The sequence below is a fragment of the Taudactylus pleione genome, unplaced genomic scaffold (assembly GCF_031769625.1).
Source record: "Taudactylus pleione unplaced genomic scaffold, aTauple2 ptg000473l, whole genome shotgun sequence".
Classification (NCBI taxonomy): domain Eukaryota; kingdom Metazoa; phylum Chordata; class Amphibia; order Anura; family Myobatrachidae; genus Taudactylus; species Taudactylus pleione.
Window position 1 is genome coordinate 8,484,408 of NW_028284875.1, and position 25,827 is coordinate 8,510,234.

Here is a 25,827-nt window from a genome sequence, read left to right on the forward strand (position 1 = left end):
CAAGTAAGACAATGCTTTATAGGATGTTGCATGTGAAGTCCAAGTAATAAGAAAAAAACTAAAAATTGCTAGCACCAAATTAGGAATGTTTCTTACAGTATAGTCTATTTGGATGCTAAGCATACATTTCCAAATTCATAAATACTAATTAGGATGTTCATATGGTGAATTTAAGTAGCAACCCTAATAATAAAAAAAAACATATATACATAATGAGAAGATGAATATTTGGATGTAATCCGTGTGAATAACTTTGCACAGTACTTATATATATATATATATATATATATACACATACATACACACAAAAAAAAAACCTATATATATATATATATACACATACATACATACACACACACACACACAAAAAAAACCTAAGGGAAAAAAAAAAAACCTAAGAAATCACATGTACATAAGTATTCATAACCTTTGCTCAATACTTTGATGATGCACCTTTGACAGCAATTGCAGCCTCAAGTCTTTTAGAATATGATGCCACAAGCTTGGCACACCTATCTTTGGGCAGTTTTGCCCATTCCTCTTTGCAGCAGCTCTCAAGCTCCATCAGGTTGGATGGGAAGTTACGGTGCACAGCTATTTTCAGATCTCTCCGGAGATGTTCAATTGGATTCAAGTCTGGGCCACTCAAGGACATTCACAGAGTTCACCTGAAGCCACTTGGCTGTGTGCTTAGGGTTATTGTCCTGCTGAAAGATGAACCGTCGCCCCAGTCTGAGGTCAAGAACGCTCTGGAGCAGGTTTTCATCCAGGATGTACATTGCTGCATTCATCTTTCCCTCTATCCTGACTAGTCTCACAGTTCCTGCTGCTGAAAAACATCCCCACAGCATGATGTGGCCACCACCATGCTTCACTGTAGGAATGGTATTGGCCTGGTGCTGAGCGGTGCCTGGTTTCCTCCAAACATAACGCCTGGCATTGACGCCAAAGAGTTCAATCTTTGTCTCTCATGGTCTGAGAGTCCTTCAGGTACATTTTGGCAAATTCCAGGTCGGGCAGCCATGTGCTTTTTACTAAGGAGTGGCTTCCGTCTGGCCACTCTACCATACAGGCCTGATTGGTGGATTGCTGCAGAGATGGTTGTCCTTCTGGAAGGTTCTTCTCTCTCCACAGATGAATGTTGTAGCTCTGACAGAGTGACCATCGGGTTCTTGGTCACCTCCCTGACTAGGGCCCTTCTCCCCCGATCGCTCAGTCTAGACAGTTGGCCAACTCTAGGAAGAGTCCTGGTGGTTCCGAACGTCTTACATTTACGGATGATGGAGGCCACTGTGGCCATTGGGACCTTCAAAGCAGCAGATATTTTTCTGTACCCTTCCCCAGATTTGTGCCTCGAGACAATATCTGAGGTCTACAGACAATTCCTTGGACTTCATGCTTGGTTTGTTGCTCTGACATGCACTGTCAAGTGTGGGACCTTATACAGAGACAGGTGTATGCCTTTCAAAATCATGTCCAATCAACTGAATTTATCACAGGTGGACTCCAATTAAGCTGTAGTAACTTCTCAAGGATGATCAGTGGAAACAGGATGCACCTGAGCTCAATTTTGAGTTTCATGGCAAGGGCCGTGAATATATATGTACATGTGATTTCTTAAGGTGCATACACACGTAACGATTTTGTAACCAACAATTATCTGTCAGATTTTCCCTTGAAAAGTGAATAATTATTTGAAGTGTAATGAACGATTTTTTTCAACGATGAACGAAAAATGTTCCTTCCCTTAATGTAAATCGTTATGTTGGACAGTCTGAAATGAACTACAAACGGGAGCGCGCTTGAACAATTTTCGTTCATTGTTGTAACTCAGGAACTGAACGATTTTTTGAACGATTACGACGTTGTTATAGTTAAATCGTTCTAAAAATCGTTACGTGTGTACGCACCTTTAGTGTTTTTTCTTTTCATTAAATTTGCAAAAATCTCAAAAAAACTTTTGACATGTTGTCATTATGGGGTATTGTGTGTAGAATTTTGAGGACACAAATGAATTCATTCCATTTTGGAACGAGGCTAACATAACAAAATGTGGAAAAAGTGAAGCGTTGTGAATACTTTCCGGATGCAGTGTGTGTGTGTGTGTGTGTGTGTATGTGTATGTGTGTATTTTTGTTCTCTTTTCAATTTCCTTATTTTACTTGCCTGTTGGAATGGTTGTGCTGATAGCAGGAGGGAGCATGGTGGGTGGTGGAACATGTGTCGGAATAAAACCTGCAGTAAAAGATAATATGATTAAAACGTGATTTTTATACCTGTGTGAAATAATGTTTCTGAATCCACTGGAGGAAAATGAACCTGGGATCTCCTTTATAATGTAGACCAGTATAAAAGTATTTTATACTGGTCTTTCTTATACATCCGCATGTTGCACAGAAATCAGTTAATTCTTCTAACCAAGCCTCACAGGACAGAACAGAAAGAAAGCAAAAATTTGAATGAAATTGCTTCTCTCTCTTTAACATAGTGGGGACTAGAGTGTAAAATGAGTGGGGGTGCAGTGCCCACCATTGGATTGAGAGAATTTTATGGAAAGTGTAAAACCCTGTTTTCACTATCATCGCATGAGAGAAACAGGACCCTAGAGACATCCCAAAGCTGCCCCTTCGAGTGGGTACACTCACTGACTTGCAGTGTGTAGCACCTTATTCCCAAATATGGCATCCTCTACCACAAATATATAGAATTTGTAGAATTTAGCATAAGTATGCAATGAAGACCACATGGCTAGACAAAACTGCGCTGTGAGCTGGAACAGGTTTTATAGTGTCGGCAACATCGTAGGGAGTCATCTTAAAGATCATAGTGTCAACTATCACACTGTTAAAGTCAGTCATGCTAATACCAGATCAATCTTGACCATACTGGTGCTACTAATAGAACCCACAACCATTCCAGTTTCACATTTTGAAACGCACACAGACAGTGCCACTGGAGGAATCAAATTATTTAGATGAAAATTCCACAGGACGGTCATGACATAAACAAGGAATACCTGATGATGATTAAACAGAAGTGCTCGACTTTATTGTTCCACTAGAATTCTTTCATGTCAACAGATGCAGAACTGATTCCTCCACAATCTGAAGGAAGATGTCTGGGTGACGGGACATGCCTGATATGGTAAACAGCACCTCAATTTTCCACCCCTGGTATGAATACAGCCGATATCACCAAACATTTTATTCTGCCTAGGGCATGAAACCTTCTGGTTTCATTCATTACAAGGGAGTTTTTTGTGCCTCCCTCATTAGTGATATATACCACTGCTGTGGCACGGTCTGGCTGAATAAAACATTTCACTACAACCAGAGGCGTAACTAGGATTTTTGGCGCCTAGGACAAATTGAAAAACTGCACAAACCTCCCCCCCCCAAAAAATAATTTCTATAACAGCATTATAGAAATTCGTGATCAAGGCAGACCGGGGGCAGGGGGCTGAGATGCGGGTAGGGGGGACATGTCCTCATGTCACTCTTGGGGGGCGTGCACAGCACTATATCTAACCGTAACTCTTGTCCCAGAGGGATTTGAGAACCACTACCAAGGATCCTATGTAATTGTTTATAATGAGTTGGAAATGTACTTAGCGCAGCATGGTGCTCTGATACTGATACAGTTTAACAAGAATTTCTGTATAATTTACAGAAAACCTGTTACTCCTCATTAACCTGCTCGGTAAAAGTGAACCTATATGGTCATGTAGTAGATTTGAGAGTATAGGGAGATTTGCCAGAGCTAAGAACTGATGTGAAGAAGCAAGCAGCGACCGCTCGCTCTGAATGAGGGCGGCCGCTTGCCTTTTCAAGTGCGGCCTCCTGGTCGCTAGCTAAGCTGTGGATTACCACCCACAGCTTTAGCGACCGACCAGGTTGATGGTCGCGATGGTCAAGACCATCGCGGCTTGCGACGAGACCCTAAGGTTGGGTCTCAGCAACCGCAAGCCCCAAGGAGCTTTCTGCTCTGATCGAGCAGGAAGCTCCCCACTGACATCACTGCTGATGTCAGTGCGGCCGCCCACAAAACGCCTCCATTTGTGTAGCCACCCCCCCGCCCCGCCTACAAAACGGGGCGAGCTGTCGATCAACATGAACAGCTGCCCCTTTTGTAGTGAGCTCCGGAGCGAGAGAATTTCTCTCTCGCTCCGGGGCTTGCAGCCGCTGCGCGTGCACAGGGCCTTAACATCGACCCGGTTGCGAGCGCTCAGAGCTTGCGACCGGGTCTGAATGAGGGCCTATATTTGTACTGTATTATTACAGAAAGACTGACATGAGAGAGATCCTTAAAGGAGGCAACTGTAAGACATGGCTGTCCCTTTTGGAGAAGAGAAACCACAGGCGACTGCGGATGGCAAGTGTCATTATACAGCGCAGCTAGTCTGCCCTGAACCCTGCGGCATAACTGGCAACAGGCATGTACTTACTACTACAGAGGAGGCAGCGCTGCTCATCTCTAACCACCCAGCATCCCAGAGACCTGGGAAAGAAGACAATTTCCCTAATGACGCCACTGCACTGTTATACATGTTGCTACCCTGGGGGTAGATGCTGCTGTAAAGACGGTCTCCAGCCTACCTGCTGCGAGCAGCTTGCAGTGGGAAACTGATCCGCACAGCTCTAGCCGATGTAGTCACATCAGTGTACAATCACCGCATGTAAGAAGAAACCATTCTTTGCCGATCGCGATTCTTTTCCAGAGCAAGGACCGAGAGGCACCTGCGCTTAGAGTGCTGGCTGTCAGGGCAGCTGCTGCTTGGGAGCACATCCTTAGAGCCATAGCTGTAGAGATCTAAACCAAGAAATGAAGGCCGGCCTTTGGCCACTGTAGGGACTGCTCCCAGTGGGAACCCACCGGCAGGTGGGGGGCGCCCCCCCTTCCTCTGCTGGACTGCTGTGGCGCCCAGGGCATGTGTCCCGCCCTAGATGCGCCCCTGACTTCAATCGAATGAGACCCTGAACTGAAACGTTTAGAAATGCTCCTATTTCAGGAACATTTTTAGAATGTTAACTTCTACCGACAACCAAAAGACACTGAGGGACAATTGACTCCTAGCCTTGAAGGCTGGTCACAGTTATTTCATTCAATATGGCAAAAGAACAGTCCTTGTTGAGTTTTTCGTCTCTAAGCCACCAGAGAAGTGACCAGGGTTATGGGGTTGGTATGCCAAACCTTCAAATTAAGACTCCCCAACTTTTTACATTCATAATTGGCAAATGTATATTTTATGTGTATTCTATCTAGACCACAATTTGAACCTTAAGGTAATTAAGTCGGTGCAAAACATGATTTCATTAAGGTTCAACTAGCAGTTTATGCCATGAGATAGTAGAAGAATACATGTATTTATATTGCAGTGTGCATGTAGTAACTGATAATTTTCACAGTATAATTGGGGTAATTATTGTAGCTAGCTGAAGCAAGCGCTAATGAGAATGGCAATATATATTATTTTGCCATACTCTTCTTTGGACAGAAATAGTCCTTAAAATGTTGAGAGGACCCTTCCCCCCCATAGCTGCTGGCAGGGACCGAGGGTGGTTATGTCCGTGTGACTGCTCCCGACCCTAATCTAGATCAAAGCATTGGGGCCATCTTTCTGGCTATGCCCTCTGGATACAGGGTGTGTATCACAGGACCCCCAGGGTTCCCATGTCTATGTGCATCACACACTATGCACCCATTATAGATGATGTAGCAACATTAGTTTAGTACTACTCACCAATCCCTTGTCAAATTCAAATTGTGGAGAAGAATTTTTTTTTTTCTTCTTCTGTACCACCCACACTCTTCAAACTACGAGGAATCATCAGTGTCTGATTCAATAGTTATCTAACTCTCTTCTCAGGAGGAGTACTCAGAATTGAATCCTTACCAGAACCAGACCAGGACAGAACAGAACCTTTATGTCACTCATCCAATGAAGAGTTCTCCAGAATCTTTTACCAGAACATGACAGGCTTAGACAACATTACACGTAAACAGGCTCAGGAGCGTCCAACATTAGGCTGCACACCCCAGCTTGACTGTCCACTTGAAAACTTAGACAATTTAAACAAGTGTAAAAAGTTAAAAATGAAGATCCACCAGTACCATGTACAGGTTAAGTCTCCCATATGCAAATTCCTTGGGACCAGGGGTATTTTGGATATCGAAGTAATCTGTATTTTGGAATAATTGCATACCGTAATGAAATATCTTGGGAATGAGACACAAATCTAAACACAGAATGCATTTATGTGTTATATACACCTTATACACACAGTCTGCAGGTCATTTTATACAATATGATTATAGTTTTGTGGCTCAAAGTTTTTGTAAATACATTAAATTCATTTATATTTCATTTACACCTTATACACAAAGCCTGAAGGTAAATTTTATACTTTATTTTTTATAATTTTGTGCCTTAAACAAAGTTTGTGTACATTGGACCATCAAAAAGCAAAGGTTTCATTATCTCAGCCATGCTAAAACAAAATCCACATTTTGAAATATTTGGATATGGGAGACCAAAAGAAGAGGAGGCAAAAAAATAAGACACAGAGCACACAATAAGACAAAAAAGGGCAACTTATCAAAATATACAAAAATTCTGCAGAAATAGAACACACAGCATCCATTGCAGTGCAACCCCGTTAGAAGTACTTCCTTGCAGCTGGTAACACAGAGGAGAGCAGGAGCTGAAGACTATGTTATCATTGGATGCTAGTTCCATAGCACTTTTAATTTGTTTATCTATTCATTAAGTAGCTATGATACCAATGATTCTTTAAAATATAATATGGAGAAGCTTTTATTCTTCTTGCAGCATCGTATTGGTCAAAAATATTGTGGTACAGAGAAATTTTAAAAATGGCCAGTAACAGCGCCATTTGCCAGACGGGATCTGTAAAGTAAAGAAGCTTTCTTTCATTAGAAAGATCCAGGGCTGGCTTTAGTGGCTTTTGATTACTACACAAAAAACAAAAAAAAAAAACCAAACTAACATTTATATTATCTAGGTTACTTTAGTTCATAAAGGAGGGTCTGGAGTCTGGACTAGAGACAGGGTTGGACTGGCCCACAGGGGAATTCCCTGGTGGGCCCCACTACTTGCTCTAATGTCAGGTTCCAGACTGTGCACTTGAATTATACATTGTTACTCTATTAGGTGGTCAGTAACATGATCTCTTAATGTCTGTCCAAGCCTGTGGGGCTGGCCTCATCCCTTGTGGTAACTGATCACTCCCAAAAGCATGTGCCCCACCACTGCAATCAACTATCATACACTGACTAGAGATGCGCGGTTCGGTTTTGTCCGGAACTCAAAAACGCCATCATATTGGCAATCCGGGCCTCTTGTGTATTGGATAGCCAATAAAATAAATCCAAACTAATCCGAACTTGCACTAATTTGGAGAAATGAACCTAGGCAAAACCAAACCGCTCATCTCTAGTCTGGACAGTGGTTTGAGGCATAATTCCTTGAATGTTTAAGTTTCTGCAATTTACTAGCACTGTGCTCAGAGATACAAACATTTTAGCTGTAAGTGCTGCATATCTGGCCCCCATATAGTTCTATATAAATACCCTCCATGGGACCTTAAGCTTGCAAATAAGGCTGTATATAGTACCCAGCCCAACTTTCATCCAGAAGTTGTATCAAAATTCTTTCTCACTACAGAAATAGCCATTCCTACATTATCATAGAGAAACCACAATCCTATTGTTAGATACCACTTTCAACAGGTGAGGCTACAATGACACTCAAAAACAAAAAATAGGTAGATGTTTCAGCTTATCTAACTGCACTATATGTTCAGTATAAAACTATTCAATACAGATGTGTCCACATACATCTATCTATCCTTCGTGCGCTACACATAACACGGGAGCTCCATGTGACTTGTAGCACAAAGCTTCTTTTCGTGCAACTTTTTACATTCAAATGAGTCTTATTCACAGTGAATATTTAGCACAAGCAGCTTCTGTTGATTAAAATGATATGCAGCATACCTGTGTTGTGTGTGCCACTGCGGGTGTATCTGCATGCGAAACGCTACGTTACAGTGTTACAGCCTATAGTTGTAGCTTTACATGAACATGCAATTTTATTTAATCAAACACTCTGGGGCAAAATTATGGCCAACTCTGCATCAGCCCATATATAACTACATATAATAATATAATATTGGGGACATCACAATATTAATATGAATACATATCTATACTGATTTTGAGTTTGTTTACCTGGGGGTGGCTGGGAAGGGTTGAAACTTCTCATGAACGGGGGTGGAGGAATTGCAGTGAAGCCAGGTGGAGGTACTGACATGGACACAGGAAATGCAGGTGGTACTAAACTTACAGCAGGGACAGAAGGAGCCACTGGAATCTTTTTGAACCAAAACAAAAGAAATACAGAAAAAATATGAAACTACAAAGCTTTAGATTGGAAGAAAAACTTTAGCTAGGTGGTAAGCAATGTTGTAATAATGTGTTTTTTACCACATATATATATATATATATATATATATATATATATATATATATATATATATATATATATATATATATATATATATATATATATATATATATATATATATATATATATATATATATATATATATATATGTGGTAAAAAACACATTATTCACTGTTCAATATTTCACTTTATATAACATCCTGCAAGCCAATGCCTACTGAAAAATTAAATAGAACATCTACAGTAGAACAGAAGGTTTTATTCATTATTTCATAAAAGTGCTATTAGACAAGGAATAATTAATCTGACAATGGGGTATAAAAAGTTCTACTATAAATGGCATTTTATAACAGCTGTCTCTAGCAATGCTGATTCTTATTTAACCCTTTAACTACATAAATTGCTGCATGCAAAGCAGCATGTGAGAAGTGGGTTAAAGAGGTATCTCCTTCAGCTTCCCCCTGCTCCCAATGAGGGATTGCTTCCAGGGTCCTTTCCACTGCCACAACAGGTAGTGACAAGTAGTACTGTCCATTGCTAGCACAATCGTTCACCACAATGCCTGACAATACCGCCAGTTAAATGACAATGACTGTTCTTATTAAGAGAGCAGAACAACCCAGGAATGGTGCAGAGGGCAGTAACTCCAGTAGGCATATTCTGGCCATAGTGGGCCATGTTTTGCTCTTGGCCCTAAGCAGAAGTAGCTATCCACAGGGAGCAAAGCACCTCTTGACATTCTGTCCTCACAGAAAAATGTCAGCCAAAATCCACCACCTGCAGCTCTGGCTCTCCTGTTCTGTATCTCTGCTGTAAAATGAGAGTTATGGTAAGAACTTACCTTTGTTAACTCTCTTTCTTCGAAGTCCATAGGGTCCATAGACCTTGGGGTATAGGTTGAATCTGGATCCCGGGCACCACACAGTTAAAAGCTTTAGCTCCCAGGATGCACTGGTCCGTCCTCCCTATACCTGACCCCCGAGCCAGAGGCACCTCAATTCGTAAGTAGCCAAAAGGTGGGAGGAGGAAAGAGAGAGAAGGAAGACTGGAACACTCAAGAAACACACTCACAGAGAAGGAGACGGAAACCGGTGACCAGCAACGTAGCCCATATGAAGCCAGGTGCTTCAGGGCGGGTGCCCTGTGGACCCTATGGTCTTTAAAGAAAGAGTTAAAGGTAAGTTCTTACCATAACGCTCATTTTCTTCTTCAGGGTCCATAGGCTCCACAGGGAGACCTTGAAGATGTCCCAAAGCAGTCCTTTTAAGGGAGGGGACGCTCCTGCGCTGAGAGGAGAATCCGGTGCCCAAAGGAAGCATCCTGTGAGGCGAAGGTATCAAATGCATAGAACCTTAGAAAGGTCTGAATGGAAGACCACATGGCCGCCTTACAAAGTTGAATAGTTGAGGCACCACGGCGAGCTGCCCACGAGGGGCCCACAGACTGAGTAGAATGAGCAGTAACAGAAGCTGGAACAGGCAAGCCTGCATGTGTGTAAGCCTCTGAGATAGTCATACGTAGTCATCTAGCCAATGTTCATTTATTGTTCGGCCATCCCTTCTTGTGAAATCCATAGAGCACAAACAAGGAGTCTGATTTCCGAAGGGAATTGGTACAGTCCACATAAATCCTGAGCACGTGGACCACATCCAATGAGGCCTTATCAGCCTAGAGGTCTGGTGACTGAAAGGCCAGTACTATTATTTCCTGATTTATATGGAAATGAGAAATCACCGTAGGAAGAAACTCAGGGCCAGTGCGAAGCACAGCTCTGTCCTGGTAAAATATCAGAAAGGGGGGACGACAGGAGAGCGCCCCCAATTCTGACACCCTCCTGGCAGATGCAATAGCCAGAAGAAAAAGTCTTCGCTGTGAACCACTTGAGTTCCACAGAATCCAGGGGTTCAAATGGAGGACCATGGAGGGCACGAAGAACTACTGACAAATCCCACGGAGCCACTGGAGGGACAAAGGGAGGTTCAATCCGGAGGACACCCGGAGGAAGGTGTGGACATCCGGTAGTGGAGCAAGTCTACACTGGTACCAAATGGATAGAGCAGACACATGCACTTTCCGTGAAGCAAGGTAAAGTCCAAGGTCCAATCCAGCTTGAAGGAAGGCCAGGGCTCTGGAAATCCTAAACACTTGAGGATCAAAGCTTCTAGTACAATGCCATTGAAAATATGTAAGCCACACTCTGTGGTAGATCCAAGCAGAGGCTGACTTACGCGCTCTGAACTATGGGGCGTTGACTACAGAGCTAGAGAATCCTTTGGACCTCAGGAGGGATGTCTGAAGAGCCCCGCCGTCAAAGACAGACGACCCAGGTCCAGGTAAAGGCAAGGACTCTGAGACAACAGGTCCGAACATAGAGAGAGCAGGAACTGAGTGTCGATGGATAGACTCCGAAGATCTGAGTACCAATGATGTCCCCAGCCGGACAGTACCTCCGTCTTGTTTGAACTTTCACAGGACTCCAGGAAGAAGGGAGAGTGAAGGGAACAGGTACGCAAACAGGAAGGTCCACTTCACTGATAATGTGTCTTCGAAGGTTGCTTCGGCATCTCTTGCTCTGGACTCGTACATCGGCAGTTTGCGATTGTGTTGGGAGGCCATGAGGTCCCCCTCTGGGAGGCTCCATCTGCTCACTAGAACTCAAAATACCTCTAGGTAAAGAGACCATTCCCCGGGAAGCACATCATGACGACTGAGGAAGTCTGCTTCCCAATTGAGAGCTCCTGGATGGAACACTGCAGAGATGACTGGGAGATGACCCTAGGCCCATGTCAGAATGTGTGACACTACGGTCATTGCAGCCCAAATTCGAGTGCCTCCTTGATGGTTGATGTAAGCCAGTGTTGTGGCATTGTCGAACTGAACCTGTACAGTTTTTCCGTGAAGTATGTGCTGGGCCAGTTTGAAGGCCCTGCAGACAGCTCGAAGTTCTAATATGTTGATTGGCTTGGTTGATACGACTGATGTCCAACAACCTTGAAAGTATCGAGGAACAGTCACTGCTCCCCAGTCCCGGAGACTGGCATCCATCGTTAGAATTACCCAGTCCGAGATCCCAAAAGGAACGACCGTTGGTTAGATGAGATATCTGTAGCCACCAAGACAGAGACAGGCGCTCCCCCCGGAGAAAGCACCATCATCTGAGCTCCAATCCGATGGGGTAACCCGTTCCACCTGGAAAGGACCAGCCTTTGCAAAGGCCTGGAATGGAACAGAGCATATTTCACCATGTCGAAGGTGGACACCATGGATGCCAGAACCTGCATTGCCGAGTGGATCGACACTCAGCGACTGTGGAGTACAAAGTCTTAACACCCTTTGTGTTACTCGTCACAGAACGGGGTGAAATAGTTCCTCATCCAAGAATATCCTTATCGTATCCCAATTTCATAAGAGGCACCCAGTGTGCAAACGATACTTCCTACAGTGCAGATGCTTACATGTATGCTTACTTGATATAAATGTGATACAAGCACGTAGCAGTTTCTTTTATATCTTCATCCACAGTCTTTAAACCATGACCATATCCCTCACAAAGTTATATGTGACCGACGACAGAGAAAGAAAGGGGGTGCAATCAGATGGTATAGATAATGCTGGGGAGAAATTTAAGGTATCTCCTGAGGGTGCTTGGATTTAGGAGCTGGCTCATCATCTTCTATTAATGAGATGGTTCTGGCAACTCGCACCAAGGCAATTTATGACCGACTCTCAGCCTACTCCAGAGTCAGGGTTAGAGAGATCAGCATCTATATGTAGACTGCGACGATAACACAGGACGTGTAAAGGGTTTACTGGGTAAAGGCTTCCCACCTTGCAACATGGTTTGAAAGGCATTAGATGTAGCCATCAGACTCTGCACTGAGTTAGAGAGTATATGTCTTCCCATGGTGGGGGTACAGGAGGTACCTGTATCACCTGAACCTGATGTGATAACCCCAAGGGAGGAATTACAGCCGAATCCGCTAGGCAGTCTGCAATAGTGGCCAGTACCTGAGCAAAGGAGCCCAGGTTATATGTAGCCCTTATCAAATCCTCCTCACTTAAGCCTGCAGCCCATAACTTGCCTGATAGCAGTATGGGGGCAGATGCCTGTTAATACTCCTGCCTTTGCTAGACATAGCTGCAGAGTAAATGGCACACAATATGGCACTGGGTATAAAGCAACCACCGTGTATGTACGATACTAGTAGGAAGCAGTATACTGGTCCTGTCTTATGCCTGGGTAAGCTGCAGGAGCACACAGCCTAAATATTGCACAGTGCAACGAATGTATGTGATGAAACCTCACAAATACTTAGTTCAGGAAAACCCCTGAATACACCTGTATGTTAAGGTAATAGTCCGAGGAAAAAAACACAGGTCATGACTGATGCTTGGATAAGCTGCAGGAGCCCACTGCCTAGGTATGCGACACACTGGTCCTGTGACACTTGGGTAAGCTGCAGGAGTCCTTTGCCTAAATATGGCACAGTGTAGCACACAGCAGTATGTGTCAGACCTCACAAATATCTATTATATATGTGAGCTAAAATAACCACCTTAACTACACCTGTATTAGGGCAGAATTAGAGGAAAACAGGATTTTGGTACTTACTGTTAAATCGATTTCTCCGATTCCACAGGGGACACTGGAGCTTCATGACAGTGGGGTATAGACGGTGGGTTGAGTTGAGCCTGGCACTTTAAAAATCTACAAGTGTGACTGGCTCCTCCCCCTCTATGCCCCATCAGCCCCAGTTTTAAAGAACTGAGCCCGAGAGGAGACAGAGAACTGACTGAAGAACAAAGAAGGAGAACAGGAAAAGAAACAATCCAACATACTGACACACTGCAAGAACACAGCAGGCTGCAGGGATAAACAGTCACACAACGAAAACAGACCAAACTGCAACAGAACTGAAGCAGAACAAGTAACTGAGAACAGGCAAGAAGCACTGGGTGGGCGTCCAGTGTCCCCTGTGGAATCGGAGAAATGGATTTAACGGTAAGTACCAAAATCCTGTTTTCCCCTTCATCTACTAGGGGACACTGGAGCTTCATGACAGTGGGGATGTCCCAAAGCTACCCTCCTGGGTGGGGGGGGGGGGGGTAAAGTGCTGAACGCCCTGCAAGACACTGCGACCAAAATTTGAAGCAGAAGCCGCAAAAGTGTCAAATCTGTAGAAACGTACAAAAGTATGAACCGAAGACCACGTCGCTTCCCTACAAAGCTGTGAAGCTGAGACACCTCTACGTGCCGCCCAAGAAGTACCCACAGAGCGCGTAGAATGCGCAGAAGTGGATACCGGCGGTGGTCGAGCAGAAGCAACATATGCCTGACGAATAGTCAGACGAATCCACCTGGCCAAAGTTTGCTTAGACGCAGGCCAGCCACGCCGATTAGCATCATAAAGGACGAACAGAGCCTCTGATTTACGTAGCCCCTCAGTACGGGACACATAAATGCGAAGTGCCCGAACCACATCCAAGGAGTGAGAATCCCCAGAAGAGTCTGACAATGCTGGCACTACAATCGGCTGATTCAGATGAAAACCCGAGACCTCCTTGGGAAAAAAGGAAGGGTGGGTACGAAGTTCCGCCCGATCTTCGTGAAAAATCAAGTAAGGGGAACGGCAGGACAAGGCTCCAAGTTCAGACACTCGTCTGGCCGAAGCCAGGGCCAATAAAAGGATCATCTTCCAAGTCAAATACTTCAATTCCACCTCCTGCAAAGGCTCAAAGGTGGATGACTGAAGAAAAGATAAAACAAGATTCAGGTCCCAAGGAGCCGTGGGTGGCACAAAGGGGGGCTGAATTCTAAGTACCCCTTGAAAAAAAGGTCTGAACCTCCGGAATCAGAGCTAGGCGACACTGGCAAAAAATAGAAAGAGCAGAAATCTGCACTTTAAGCGATCCCAAGCGTAAGCCCGCATCGAGGCCTTTTTGAAGAAGACGACGTGGTAAATGAAAAGAGGAAGTGGAGGATCCACGACCTTCACACCAGGAGATATAAGCCCTCCAAATGCGATGATAATGCGCTGATGTTACCGGTTTTCTAGCCCTAAGCATGGTAGGAATGACCGACCTAGGAACTCCATGGCTTCTTAGGATGGCGGTCTCAATAGCCACGCCGTTAAACGAAGCCGCCGTAAATCCGGGTACACACATGGACCCTGTTGTAGAAGGTCCGATCGTAGCGGAAGAGGCCAAGGTTCGTCTGCCAGAAGGAATAATAGATCGGAGTACCAAACCCGACGAGGCCAATCCGGAGCCACTAGGATGACGGTGGACGACTCTCGTTTGATCCGCTTGAGAATCCGAGGGAGGAGCGGAAATGGTGGGAGCAGGTACACAAGGCTGTACGGCCAAGGGATCAGTAAAGCATCTGCTCCCACCGCTGCCGGATCCATGGTCCTGGAGCAGTAAAAGGGTAGTTGATGATTTATCCGTGATGCCATCAGGTCTATCTGTGGTTTCCCCCATCTGCAAACCAGTTGATGAAAGACCTCGGGATGAAGGGACCACTCCCCGGGATGAAGATCCTGACGACTGAGGTAGTCCGCTTCCCAGTTGTCGACTCCCAAAATAAACACTGCGGAAATTACCTCTACGTGTCTTTCTGCCCACAGAAGGATGCGACTGGCTTCTCTCATTGCCAGACGACTGCGGGTTCCTCCTTGGCGATTTATGTATGCCACTGCCGTGGCGTTGTCGGATTGTATCCGAACCGGAAGTCCTCGTAACAGAGGAGCAGCCTGTATCAAAGCTCTGTAGACTGCCCGCAGTTCGAGAACATTGATTGGTAAGAGGGATTCCTGCTGCGACCAAAGCCCCTGGAAGTGATTGTCCAGAACCACTGCTCCCCATCCGCGGAGGCTGGCGTCCGTGGTGACCAGGGTCCAATTCCAAATTCCGAAGCGCCGACCCGCTAACAGATGCTCCGTCCGAAGCCACCAGAGCAAGGATATGCGGGTCTGGGGAGACAGACGCACCAGCCGATGCATCTGTAGGTGGGACCCGGACCATTGAGACTGAAGATCCAGTTGAAAAATTCTGGAGTGAAATCTGCCGAATTAGATGGCCTCGAAGGAAGCCACCATTTTTCCCAGGAGACGGATGCAAAGATGCACAGACACTTTCCTGGGTCTGAGCACCAGACGAACCAGCTCCTGTATGGCTATGGCCTTGTCCCTTGGCAAGAATATACGAAGCAGAACAGTGTCTAGAATCATTCCTAGGAACTGAAGTCTCTGGGACGGCATCAACTGAGACTTCTGGAAGTTCACAATCCATCCGTGTTGAATGAGAATCTGATGTGTAAGGGATACTTGGTGTAAAAGGACTTCTGCCGTCGGAGCCTTGATGAGTAAATCGTCGAGGTACGGAACTATCGTCACCCCCCGAGAGCGCAAGTGAGACACCATGACGGCCATCACCTTGGTGAATACCCTGGGAGCTGATGAGACCGAATGGCAGGGCCTGAAACTGGTAATGAGCTTCCCTGATGGCAAATCTGAGGAAAGCCTGGTGAGGAACCCAAATTGGGACATGCAGATAGGCGTCCTTGATATCTATCGACACCAGAAACTCTCCTGCCTCTAGTCCCGCAATGACAGAATGGAGAGACTCCATCTTGAACCTGTGAAATGAAAGATACTGGTTCAAGGATTTCAGATTCAGAATGGGTCTGATTGACCCATCCGGTTTCGGAACCACAAAAAGGTTTGAGTAAAACCCTTGTTGTCTTTGTGCAGTGGGAACCGCCACAAGAACCTCGGCCAGCAAAAGTTTCTCGATCGCTTGACGCAAATTAGTTGCTTCAAGGGATCGACGGGCAAACCGGTTGTAAAATAACGCACAGGAGGAGTGAAAGCGAACTCAATCTTGTATCCTTGAGATACCAGATTCCGAACCCAAGTGTCTGGAGAAGTCCGTCTCCAAACCTCCGAGAAATGCTGGAGACGAGCCCCGACCTTCGGATTTCCGAGATGGGATGGGAGCCCATCATGCCACAGGCTTGTCTGCTGGCTTGGGATCTGGACGGTGGGCATTATTTGCTTGACGTCCTCTAGCACGGCCTCCTCGCCCCACTGAAGACGAACCTTGCGATCGTCCCTGAAATCTAGCAGTTGCTCGAAAGGAACGAAAGGAAGGTCCCCTAAACGAGCGACGCGGAGGAGGTGCTGATGAAGGTAGAAAAGTACTCTTAACCTCCAGTGGCCAGCGAGATCCACTTGTCCAGCTCTGGACCAAATAAAATATCGCCTGTGAAAGGAAGAGCTTCCACTGCTCTTTTTGACTCAGCATCCGCTTGCCAGGCACGAAGTCAAAGTGCCCGGCGAGCAGAGACCGCCGAAGCAGAAATCCTAGCGCCTACCTGGCCGATATCTCTGGAGGCGTCTCCTAAGTATACTGCAGATTCCTGAATATGTTCTGCCAAGGTAATCAGATCTGACCGCGGAGTGTTGGATTTAAGACCCTCAGTCAATTGTTCCGCCCATTTTTCCACAGCCTTGTTGACCCAAGATCCTACCAAGGCTGGCCGGAGAAGTGCACCCGCGGCCGTATAAATGGATTTCAAAGTGGTTTCTAATCTCTGCTCTGAGATTTCCTTCAATGTAGTAGGTCCTGGAACAGGTAACGTGGTCTTCTTTGACAACCGAGAAACCGAAGAATCCACAGGTGGCGGGGTCTCCCACCTCTTCCTATTTTCCGCAGGAAATGGGTAAAGAGAGAAAAAACGCTTAGGAATCTGGAATTTACGGTCCGGATTCTGCCAGGCTGCCGTCATCTGTTCGTCCAACTGGAGAGAAACAAGGAATGTGACAGCAATCTTCTGTGACCTAGCAAATAAGGAGTCTTCTAACGATTCTGGAGCTTCCTGGTCCGAAATCTTAAGCACTTCCCTTACCGCTAGGATCAGTGCATCAATACCTTGCATTGCCTCAGGTTCTTGTGAGTAAGTCTCTACGTCTGATTCGTCCAGCATCTCCCCTTCCTCCTGAGACGAGTGATGCGCTGCCGAATCCTCATCCGACTGGAGAACCGCCGAAAGAGCCCTCTTCTTAGATGAACGACTTACCGTAGCTCCAGGAGCTTTAGACGCAGAACCCATCACCTGAGCAAGGCTATTCACCGAGCGGACTAAATTCTGAGCCCACGCTGGTTCTGTTGCTAGAAAAGAAGGGTGAGATGTGCTAGGTAGATCTCTGGCGGCCTCCCGTTCCCTACGGGAAGCGATAATTCAGAAGAAAGATCCACTATGACCCCTGCCAAACTATTTATGAAGGAGGGAGCGACAGACTGCGTGTTAGCACTCTCTGCTTCACACGTCTCGCACAGGGAAGACCCTTCTGAGCGAGCATGGGTAAATTTCTTCCTGCACTTAGTGCAGGCAAACAGCTTTTGTGAAGCAGCTTTTTCTGTCCTGGATGTCATCATGTACTCACAGACAGACACCACATACAACTCAGGAATGCAGAAGGAGTATAGGGAGAAGCAGAATTTCAATAATAATGCTACTCAAGTATGGGAGCAGACAGGGCAATAAGGGAGGAGGAGAATTTCAATAATAATGCTACTCAAGATGCAGGCAGAGCAATATAGGAGCAGAATTTCAATAATAATGCAGCTCAGTAACAGGGGCAGACAGTGCAATATAAGGGAGGAGCAGAATTTCGTTAATAATGCTACTCAATAGAAACCAGAAGGTAGTTAAAACTACCTTCTGTAATTACAGACCCCCTGTAGAAGCTGTCAGTCTTCTCCCCTCCGATCAGTGCCTTCAGGGAGCCCAATGTAGTAGCTCCTCTAGCTCTTCTGAGGCGCCACTCCCGTTCAGAGCGCACCAAACTAGCCCAGGTAGTGAAGGAGGAAGTGGAGGAGGGACCTATAAGCTCCTCCTTCCTAATGGCCGCCGCTACTGTATGCGCGCGGCTTTCACTAAATGTATTCAGAAGCAGTCACTCCCCCAGCCGCGCTGACTGCGGGGGCCAGCGGCACGACCGCCGCCAGTGATAAACGTGCCGGTGCCCTGTATACAAGCACCGGCACGCAGAGGTAGGACCGCCGCTTACCGAGCGCGCCTACCTAACAGCCAGCGCCGGGGTCCTTCCGCAAACACCAGCGTGGCACTGACAGCCGCGCGCTGTTAATAGACCCAGCAGATTATTTACACCTCTCCTGCTAGTCAGGAGAGGTGTGCTACTTACCGGGCTGCTGCGGCCAGAGCGCTGGGCAGTGAGGGGAGAGCGGGGACCCGGACACAAGCCAGTGTTAGCTGTGGCGGGCCCCGCTTAGTCTGATGACTCCTTAACTGCCAAAAGAAGCCTCCCCTCCATAGGGTGACCGGACACAGGCTGCAGTAGCCGTGTGGTACCCTCTCTGGCAGCTCCCACGATGCAGGCAGACTGTCACAGCCAACAGTCTGCCTGTCCTCTTGCTTGATTCTTTCTTTTACAAAATGTAATTTAATTTAAGGGCTGGAGACAGCCCCTGTGCACCGGCTCTACTCGGGCACACTCTAAAAACTGGGGCTGATGGGGCATAGAGGGGGAGGAGCCAGTCACACTTGTAGATTTTTAAAGTGCCAGGCTCAACTCAACCCACCGTCTATACCCCACTGTCATGAAGCTCCAGTGTCCCCTAGTGGATGAAGGAGAAAGGTATAGATATGGAAAAAGAGACAGGTAGCGCTAGCATGTCACATACAATGCAGGAAGTATACTGCAAAGTGGCACTACAATCAACTGTCCAGATTCAGTGTCTGGGAAGGCATTAGTGATGCATACCCCAGTCTAAGGGAGAGGTATGCAGGGGGACTGGAACACAAGCTGTCCAGAGAGATCTGCCAGTGCACCATCCAAGAAAATGGCCGCCGGAGACCTCAGAGGGGGCGTGGCCGCAGGAGGAAACAGCTCAGCAAAGCCAGACCGCAGTGGAAAGGCTTGCTGAGGGGAGGAGCCGCTAAACAGTGAAGGCTGTCTCCCCTGGCTGACGATTAATCCCCTGGACGCTGTTTCCCTCACCAAAAAATGTCCCTGGTGGTCTAGTGGAGTGAAGGATATTGGGTGCTTGCTTCCACAGTCAGCACCTACGGTCTGTCCCCTGAGACCGGAGGTACGCTTGCTAATACGAGGTGACCCGCCTTACCTGTCCCCATACGTCTGGGCCGCAGTCCAGGTTATCCCGCGGGGCCCCGCCGAGATCCCCAGACCAGTACTGGAGTTGCGGCGTCGGCGAGGTGACGGAGCGGCAGAGGAGACTTCCCATGGACAGTCTGCTGTTGCTCGCTCTGAAGCTGGAGGTAAAACTACCAAAATCATAAAATAAAATTAGCTTTGGAGCTGCTAAACAGCCCCCCTTGCGTAAACAGTGACCCAACACCGGCCGGAACCAACGTAAACGGAGGTGCCTCTGGCTCGGGTATAGGGTGGATGGACCAGTGCATCCAGCTTTTACCTGCGTGGTGCCCGGGGATCCTGATCCGACAGACACCCCAAGGTCTCCCTGTGGAGCCTATGGACCCTGAAGAAGAAAAGTATTTTTGAGGGGTGAGAGGGGATCTTGATGCATTTTTATGCTGGGATCAGTTGCCATTGTAAGGTTTACTTTGTGTTTCTGTTTGCTTCCTGCAACTGTCACTTTTCTCTAGTTATTTGTCTTATCGACATAGGTGGAAATGTATCAAAGCTTGGTGAGAGATAAAGTACCAATCAGCACCTGTCATTTTTCCAACACAGCCTGTAACAGCGGATTGGTTGGTAACTTATCTCACTTCACTTTATCTCTCCCTAAAAGAGGTAATGGCATCACTAAGTCTGGAGGATTGAATCTCTGGATTTTTTACACTTGTGCTAAGTGTACCTCAAATTAGCTAAAGAAAAGTAAGGTGCATCTCCTTATGCTCAGCGTATGAGGTTGAAGGTGTGGCTGGTGCCACGGATCTAGCAGACTCAGCCTGGTCAAGTGTTTTGGTCAAGTCTATTTCTGAGCTAACACAGCTCACCACATATCCTCGAGGGGTGTGAGCACCAATGTCCAATTCATTATAAAACTACAATATTTGATTTGTATAGAGCAGTAAACAAAATGAAATACATTATTCACAACAACTACATTCGTTATTTTGGTGTACAAACTTTAACAGGATTTTAAAACCAAATAAAAAATGGCTTGATAGACTGGAATCTTTTATATCACTACTCACCAATACTAACAATCATCTAGAGCAGATCACAGGGAAAATTAAACTGATGTATTAAAATGTTTTAATATTGTGTGGTTTGTATTTTTTTAAGCTACCTGCTTACCTGAAGCATCGCAACAGGCTGGGTATATGCCTCAGTCTGTGTTGTTATTATTTGAGGTTTTGGAACAATTGGACTCTGAACAGTAGTAGTGGGAATTGGTGCAGGTGCAGGCTCTTTTACTACAACAGGCTCTGTGATTCTTTGAGTTTCCCAATCTAGAATGCATGAGAGGTATATTATTTAAGACAGAGATCCATTTAATATATGCAGAGGAATTCTGATCTTGTGCACATTTTAAGCATTCATTGGCAGGGAATATTATATTTGCATATGAGAACACAATTACATTCCATACATTTATTTTACTAATAATACATTTTGGAGGAATAAAATACTTTATAAACGTTTAAATAAATGTAAAATATAATTAAGTTACATTTTTACCATTATTAACTGTTTCTTGATCAATCATTCCACCTTCTGCAAAGTCATCTAGATCATCTAATTTCACTTTTTCCCATGGAATATATGTAACTCCAAGATCAGCATCCCAGAACTGTTTGTATTCCGTTTTCACACCTTTATTTAAAGCCCAAGCAATCTAGGGTAATGAAATAATTAGTAAGGCAAAACAATACATTATAATGAATCTGTATGGTAGATTTTACTGACTGATTTTACTGACTGGAATCAAAACAAGACAGTAGCTCAAAGAATGTCATTATTTTATATGCCGACTTGTAACCACAATGCAAAGAGAAGTACTTTTAAAGGGAGTCAGTATGTAATACCGGCTCCTGACACGAGAAGCCCAACAGCAGGAGTTCCCGACGCAGGCTGGTAAGTACCCTAACCCTCCCCCACCCCCCCAATAACCTTTAGGGGTGCCTAACGCTAAAACTCCTGGGGTAGTGCCTAACCCTAAGTCCTCCCATTGGCTGCCTAAACCTAACCACCCCTTCCCACACCCTACACCTAACCTCCCCGGGGGAGTGCCTAACCCTAACCTACCCCCGGGGGTGCCTAACCCTAACCTCCAACACCCCCCAAAACCTAAACCCGCTACACTCGCAAGACCTAACCCCCACCCACCCCGGCTAACGCTAAGGACGCCACGGACTTACCTCGTTCGGGATATCGTCCTTCGCCGTTGGGATTCAGATAGGTGTCGGTATTTTGACTCCTATCTAAAGTCCCCGTCGGGCTTCTCGTGTTGGGATATAAACCCCCAGTTTATAATCCGCCGGTCTATAAACTGCATCCTCTTTTTTAAGGATATGCTTAACTTAAGTAGACCCAAACAGTTATTTATGTTACTGTAGTAGACATTTTAAACTAATAGGGCCAAATGTAATAGGTAGTGAGTTCTCGAAAGTGTCAAGATTATAGCTATGTAGCAGTAGGCTTTAAATCAGCAATTTTCACTAAAGCAAAACCAACCTCCTTTTGCAATAACTAACATTGCCACTTTGAATCGAATGGCTAACTCAACAAAATCAGGGATGCTTCAAAAACTCGCTACCTATTACTATTTGGCGTGTAGTCTACTAGAGTTTAGTTTATTTGGTGGAAAGGCGTGACTATCATTAACAAAAATAACTAAGGTTAAAGACATTCCTGCAGATCAGACTATTTGCCTACACATTGCAGGCAGAGTTAGTTGCACAAGAACACAGGTAAGAATTATAAACACTGCCAAGACGTTTGCAATCACCCTTTACATTGCCTACAATGTGCTGACACAGAGTTGACGAGCCTGATATGTAGATGCTCAAAGAGCATGTGTCACTAGCCCTAGTTACTACATGGGAGATGTATCAACCCTTTGAGAGAGATAAAGTAAAGTTGCCCATACCAACCATTCAGCTTTTAGCTATCATTTATCTAACAAAGTCTATGAAATGACAGTTAGAAGCTGATTGGTTGCTTTGGGCAACAACTTCACTTTATCTCTCTCCATGGTTTGATACATCTCCCCCTATATCTTTTACGTCAGTGAATAGAAGTAAAACTGTGCTCTCTCTGTTTTCAGGAGACTGATCATTACAATGCATACCTTGATGATTTTCGACCCAATCTTACAAGAGCCAGCACTAAGTTTTTGAAGGGCTCTAAAAGCATCTTGTCTGTGGACCATACAAACATATGCACAACCTCGAGGTGGAATCATCTGTTAGAGTAAAACAGCAGTTAAAAGAAATATTACTGACAATTTTGATTTCAACCAGGTCAATGAACCAAACATCAAATTTTAATTTGAAACATTAACTCTCTAAGCAGCATATTCCCCAAAAACATTTTCCAGGTGGGGGCAGATTGAACACTTTTAATATTTATTACAAAGACTCTGGAAATGAATGCCCACTTGCTGGCTGTACTGATCATTTTTATATTAATTATAAAGACTATTGTCAGCAATGTGGAAGAGCACAATAAATTTGTGCAGTTCTATAATGTACAGCTGCACAGGTAAGGCGATATTGTGCTCTCCCTGCTTCAACTATGGGTAATCCAAACTTCAGCTTACTCCCAAAATAATTTGAATATGAGTCACCAAGAATATAGTGGAACAATGTACAGGTAATATGTGAGAAGACTGATGCAAACATTTTAATGATCCCCCTACTGTGCCCAGACTACCATCCATTACAGCTGTGAGCCCTTAGAAGTGACTGTGGAGAAAGTGGCAAGAGCACTCTTCACTTCCGCTTGTTAAAAATGTGGACTAGATGATCAGCCAATTTACATTTCTGGAAATCTTCAATAGTGTAAACTGCCCAAACAAAATAACTAATGCTCAGTATTCATTAGGATACTGTTGACTTACATTGATTGATTCAATTTGTCCAAATTCTTCAAAAACGTTTGTCAAGTCTTGTTGAGTGGCTTTTTTGTCGACCTGTCCCACCCACAGCGTGGTACTGCACACTAAAAATTGTCAAGGGGGTGAGGTAATGGTGAGGAAATGGTAAACAATACATAAAACATGATATTTCTACACTATGCAAGTACATAAACCTACAAATAACATAACATACAGGCTGATGATAGAACCAAATGGAAAAATAGAGTGTGCCATGCATACCACTAAGAGTTTTGGAACGAATAACTGGCAAGCCTTTCTTTTGTCTCTCTTTCTCTCGCTCTCTTGCTCTTCTTTCACTTGAGTATGACCTTGAGGTCTTTCGTTTTCTTTCCCTTGACCTTGAGCGAGAACGTTTTCTGTGCTTACGCTTCCTGGATCCAGAACGGGACCTTGAACGCCTTTTCCTTGGTGACCTTTGAAAAATATAAAAAGTAAAAAATATACCATTATATTAGCATAATACTGGGCAAGAATGCACTCTAACTACAACAAATTCATTACAATAACAAAGTTACACTTTCTAGTCTACGTGAAATAAACATTAGGATATAGTGCACATTTTGATGAAATTGTGACATCTATCTTCAGTGATGAATTGAGCTAATTTATACGGGTACCTATAATAACCATTCATCTCTATGACAGGGTACATACATCCTTGCTATAGAAAAGATGTGTTAGTGTATGTACCTATCTGAATTGGCCTATATGTCAAGACAGGTACAGTGGTGATGCAATTTTTTTTTTATACAAAAGAGACCTGGGAGGGGGTGAAGTTAGAGAGTGAGATAAAGACAGAGAGGGAGGAAAGGGATGAGAGATGAGAGGAGGAGGTAGGAAGAAAAATCCTGCAACAACTAGCGACCAGGAGACTGATGGGTTTGTAATACTAGTCAGTAAATAATTAGGCAAAATGCTACATAAGTGACGCACTTATCAAGCGCACGGCTTAAGAGATTTAATAAATATTTTTAGCTGTAAAAATTAACATGAACATGGTGGAACACAAAAATGTAATTGAAGTAAGAAAGTTGAACAAGCAAGTCAGGCAAAGGGTGAAGGAACCTTTTCTGAAAACTTTAACTTCTATAATGAACTAACAAGCAAACTTTAACTACAGATAATTAATTACTTGCCACAATGCATGGTTACTATTACCATCCACACATGAAAAAGCAGAGTTTTCCAGGACATCCATTGGGAAGATAACATAAAATGGGGCAAAAGGTTTCACACAACTAGTAGAGCATAGAGGTGACACATCATGGAGGAGGTACTCCCAGGAGTTTGCAGAGGGGCAGGGTTAATGTGACAGAGTCAGAATGGTGACTGTCTGGCATGCAGTGTCTAGCAGATACGATTACAGCAGATAGGTGTTGGTAAAGTAGAGAGACTAGTGGTTAGAGGCTATTAGACGTAATAATTAAATCACAATTGTTGCAAAAATGTATGAACCGCATGTGGTGTTATAGCACGTCAGTGGCTTGTTGTGAATGGAAGCTTGTAACTTGCCACCCAGACCAGATAATGCTGTGTTCTAACACTATGTACTGTAAGGCAGGACCGACTGTGTGGCAATTCACTTCCAGTATTGTATATCAGAATGTTTAATTCTGGTTATAGGCATGTTTTCTGAAAAGATGACCTCATTGTAAGCCCTTACTTGTTTTTGACTTTTTTTCTTTCCCTCTCTCATATCTTTTCCAGCACTGATCCTGACATGAGGAGGTTAGCAACTGTCTGCCTTTTGACAGTAAGATAGTGACATACACACTGCATGGAGATAAGGGTTTTTTTCTCCACTGCCTAAATGTAACTGTTGCTACAAACTTAATATCACATGAAAGTAACAAATCAACTTTAGCAAATGATGATTAGAACTTTAAACAACAATAATGTGGACAATAGGTGCAACCTTCTAAAATAAGGGTGCTAAATCCAATATAATTGGAAGATAGTCCGAAGTCAATTCACAAGTTCACTAAAATGGATATATCTTTCTTCTTAAATTCTCAGATGTATAATAATCCTTGTTCCTTAGGGTATGAACAATTTTTCCAACAGATAAGTTCCTCGTGGATAACATGCAAATAAGTAGAAAATCGAAATATAGAGTAATACGATTTTTAATCACATAACTACAATAAAAGATATCCAAAAAATCATAATCCTTCACTAACAATAAAAAAGCAGTGTACCAGAGATGGCAGTGTATAATGCACACCCAG

At 44.6% G+C, this 25,827-nt stretch overlaps 1 protein-coding gene across 4 annotated transcripts in view; it reads right to left on the reverse strand.

The window, feature by feature from the left end:
* The window catches only part of SCAF8 (SR-related CTD associated factor 8), a 261,275-nt gene that overhangs the window by 120,697 nt on the left and 114,751 nt on the right, over positions 1–25,827 (reverse strand). For all 4 annotated transcript variants that reach the window (XR_015869931.1, XR_015869932.1, XM_088448969.1 and 1 more), the window contains 7 exons: positions 23,819–24,012; positions 23,561–23,661; positions 22,790–22,903; positions 21,178–21,334; positions 20,794–20,948; positions 8,251–8,392; positions 2,167–2,235 (listed from right to left, as the gene is read on the reverse strand). Coding sequence is in view for 2 of the 4 variants with exons in the window: in XM_088448969.1 (XP_088305095.1) it covers positions 2,167–2,235; positions 8,251–8,392; positions 20,794–20,948; positions 21,178–21,334; positions 22,790–22,903; positions 23,561–23,661; positions 23,819–24,012 (932 nt within the window). In the remaining 2 variants the exon portion in view is untranslated. The remainder of the gene's footprint in view (positions 1–2,166; positions 2,236–8,250; positions 8,393–20,793; positions 20,949–21,177; positions 21,335–22,789; positions 22,904–23,560; positions 23,662–23,818; positions 24,013–25,827) is intronic.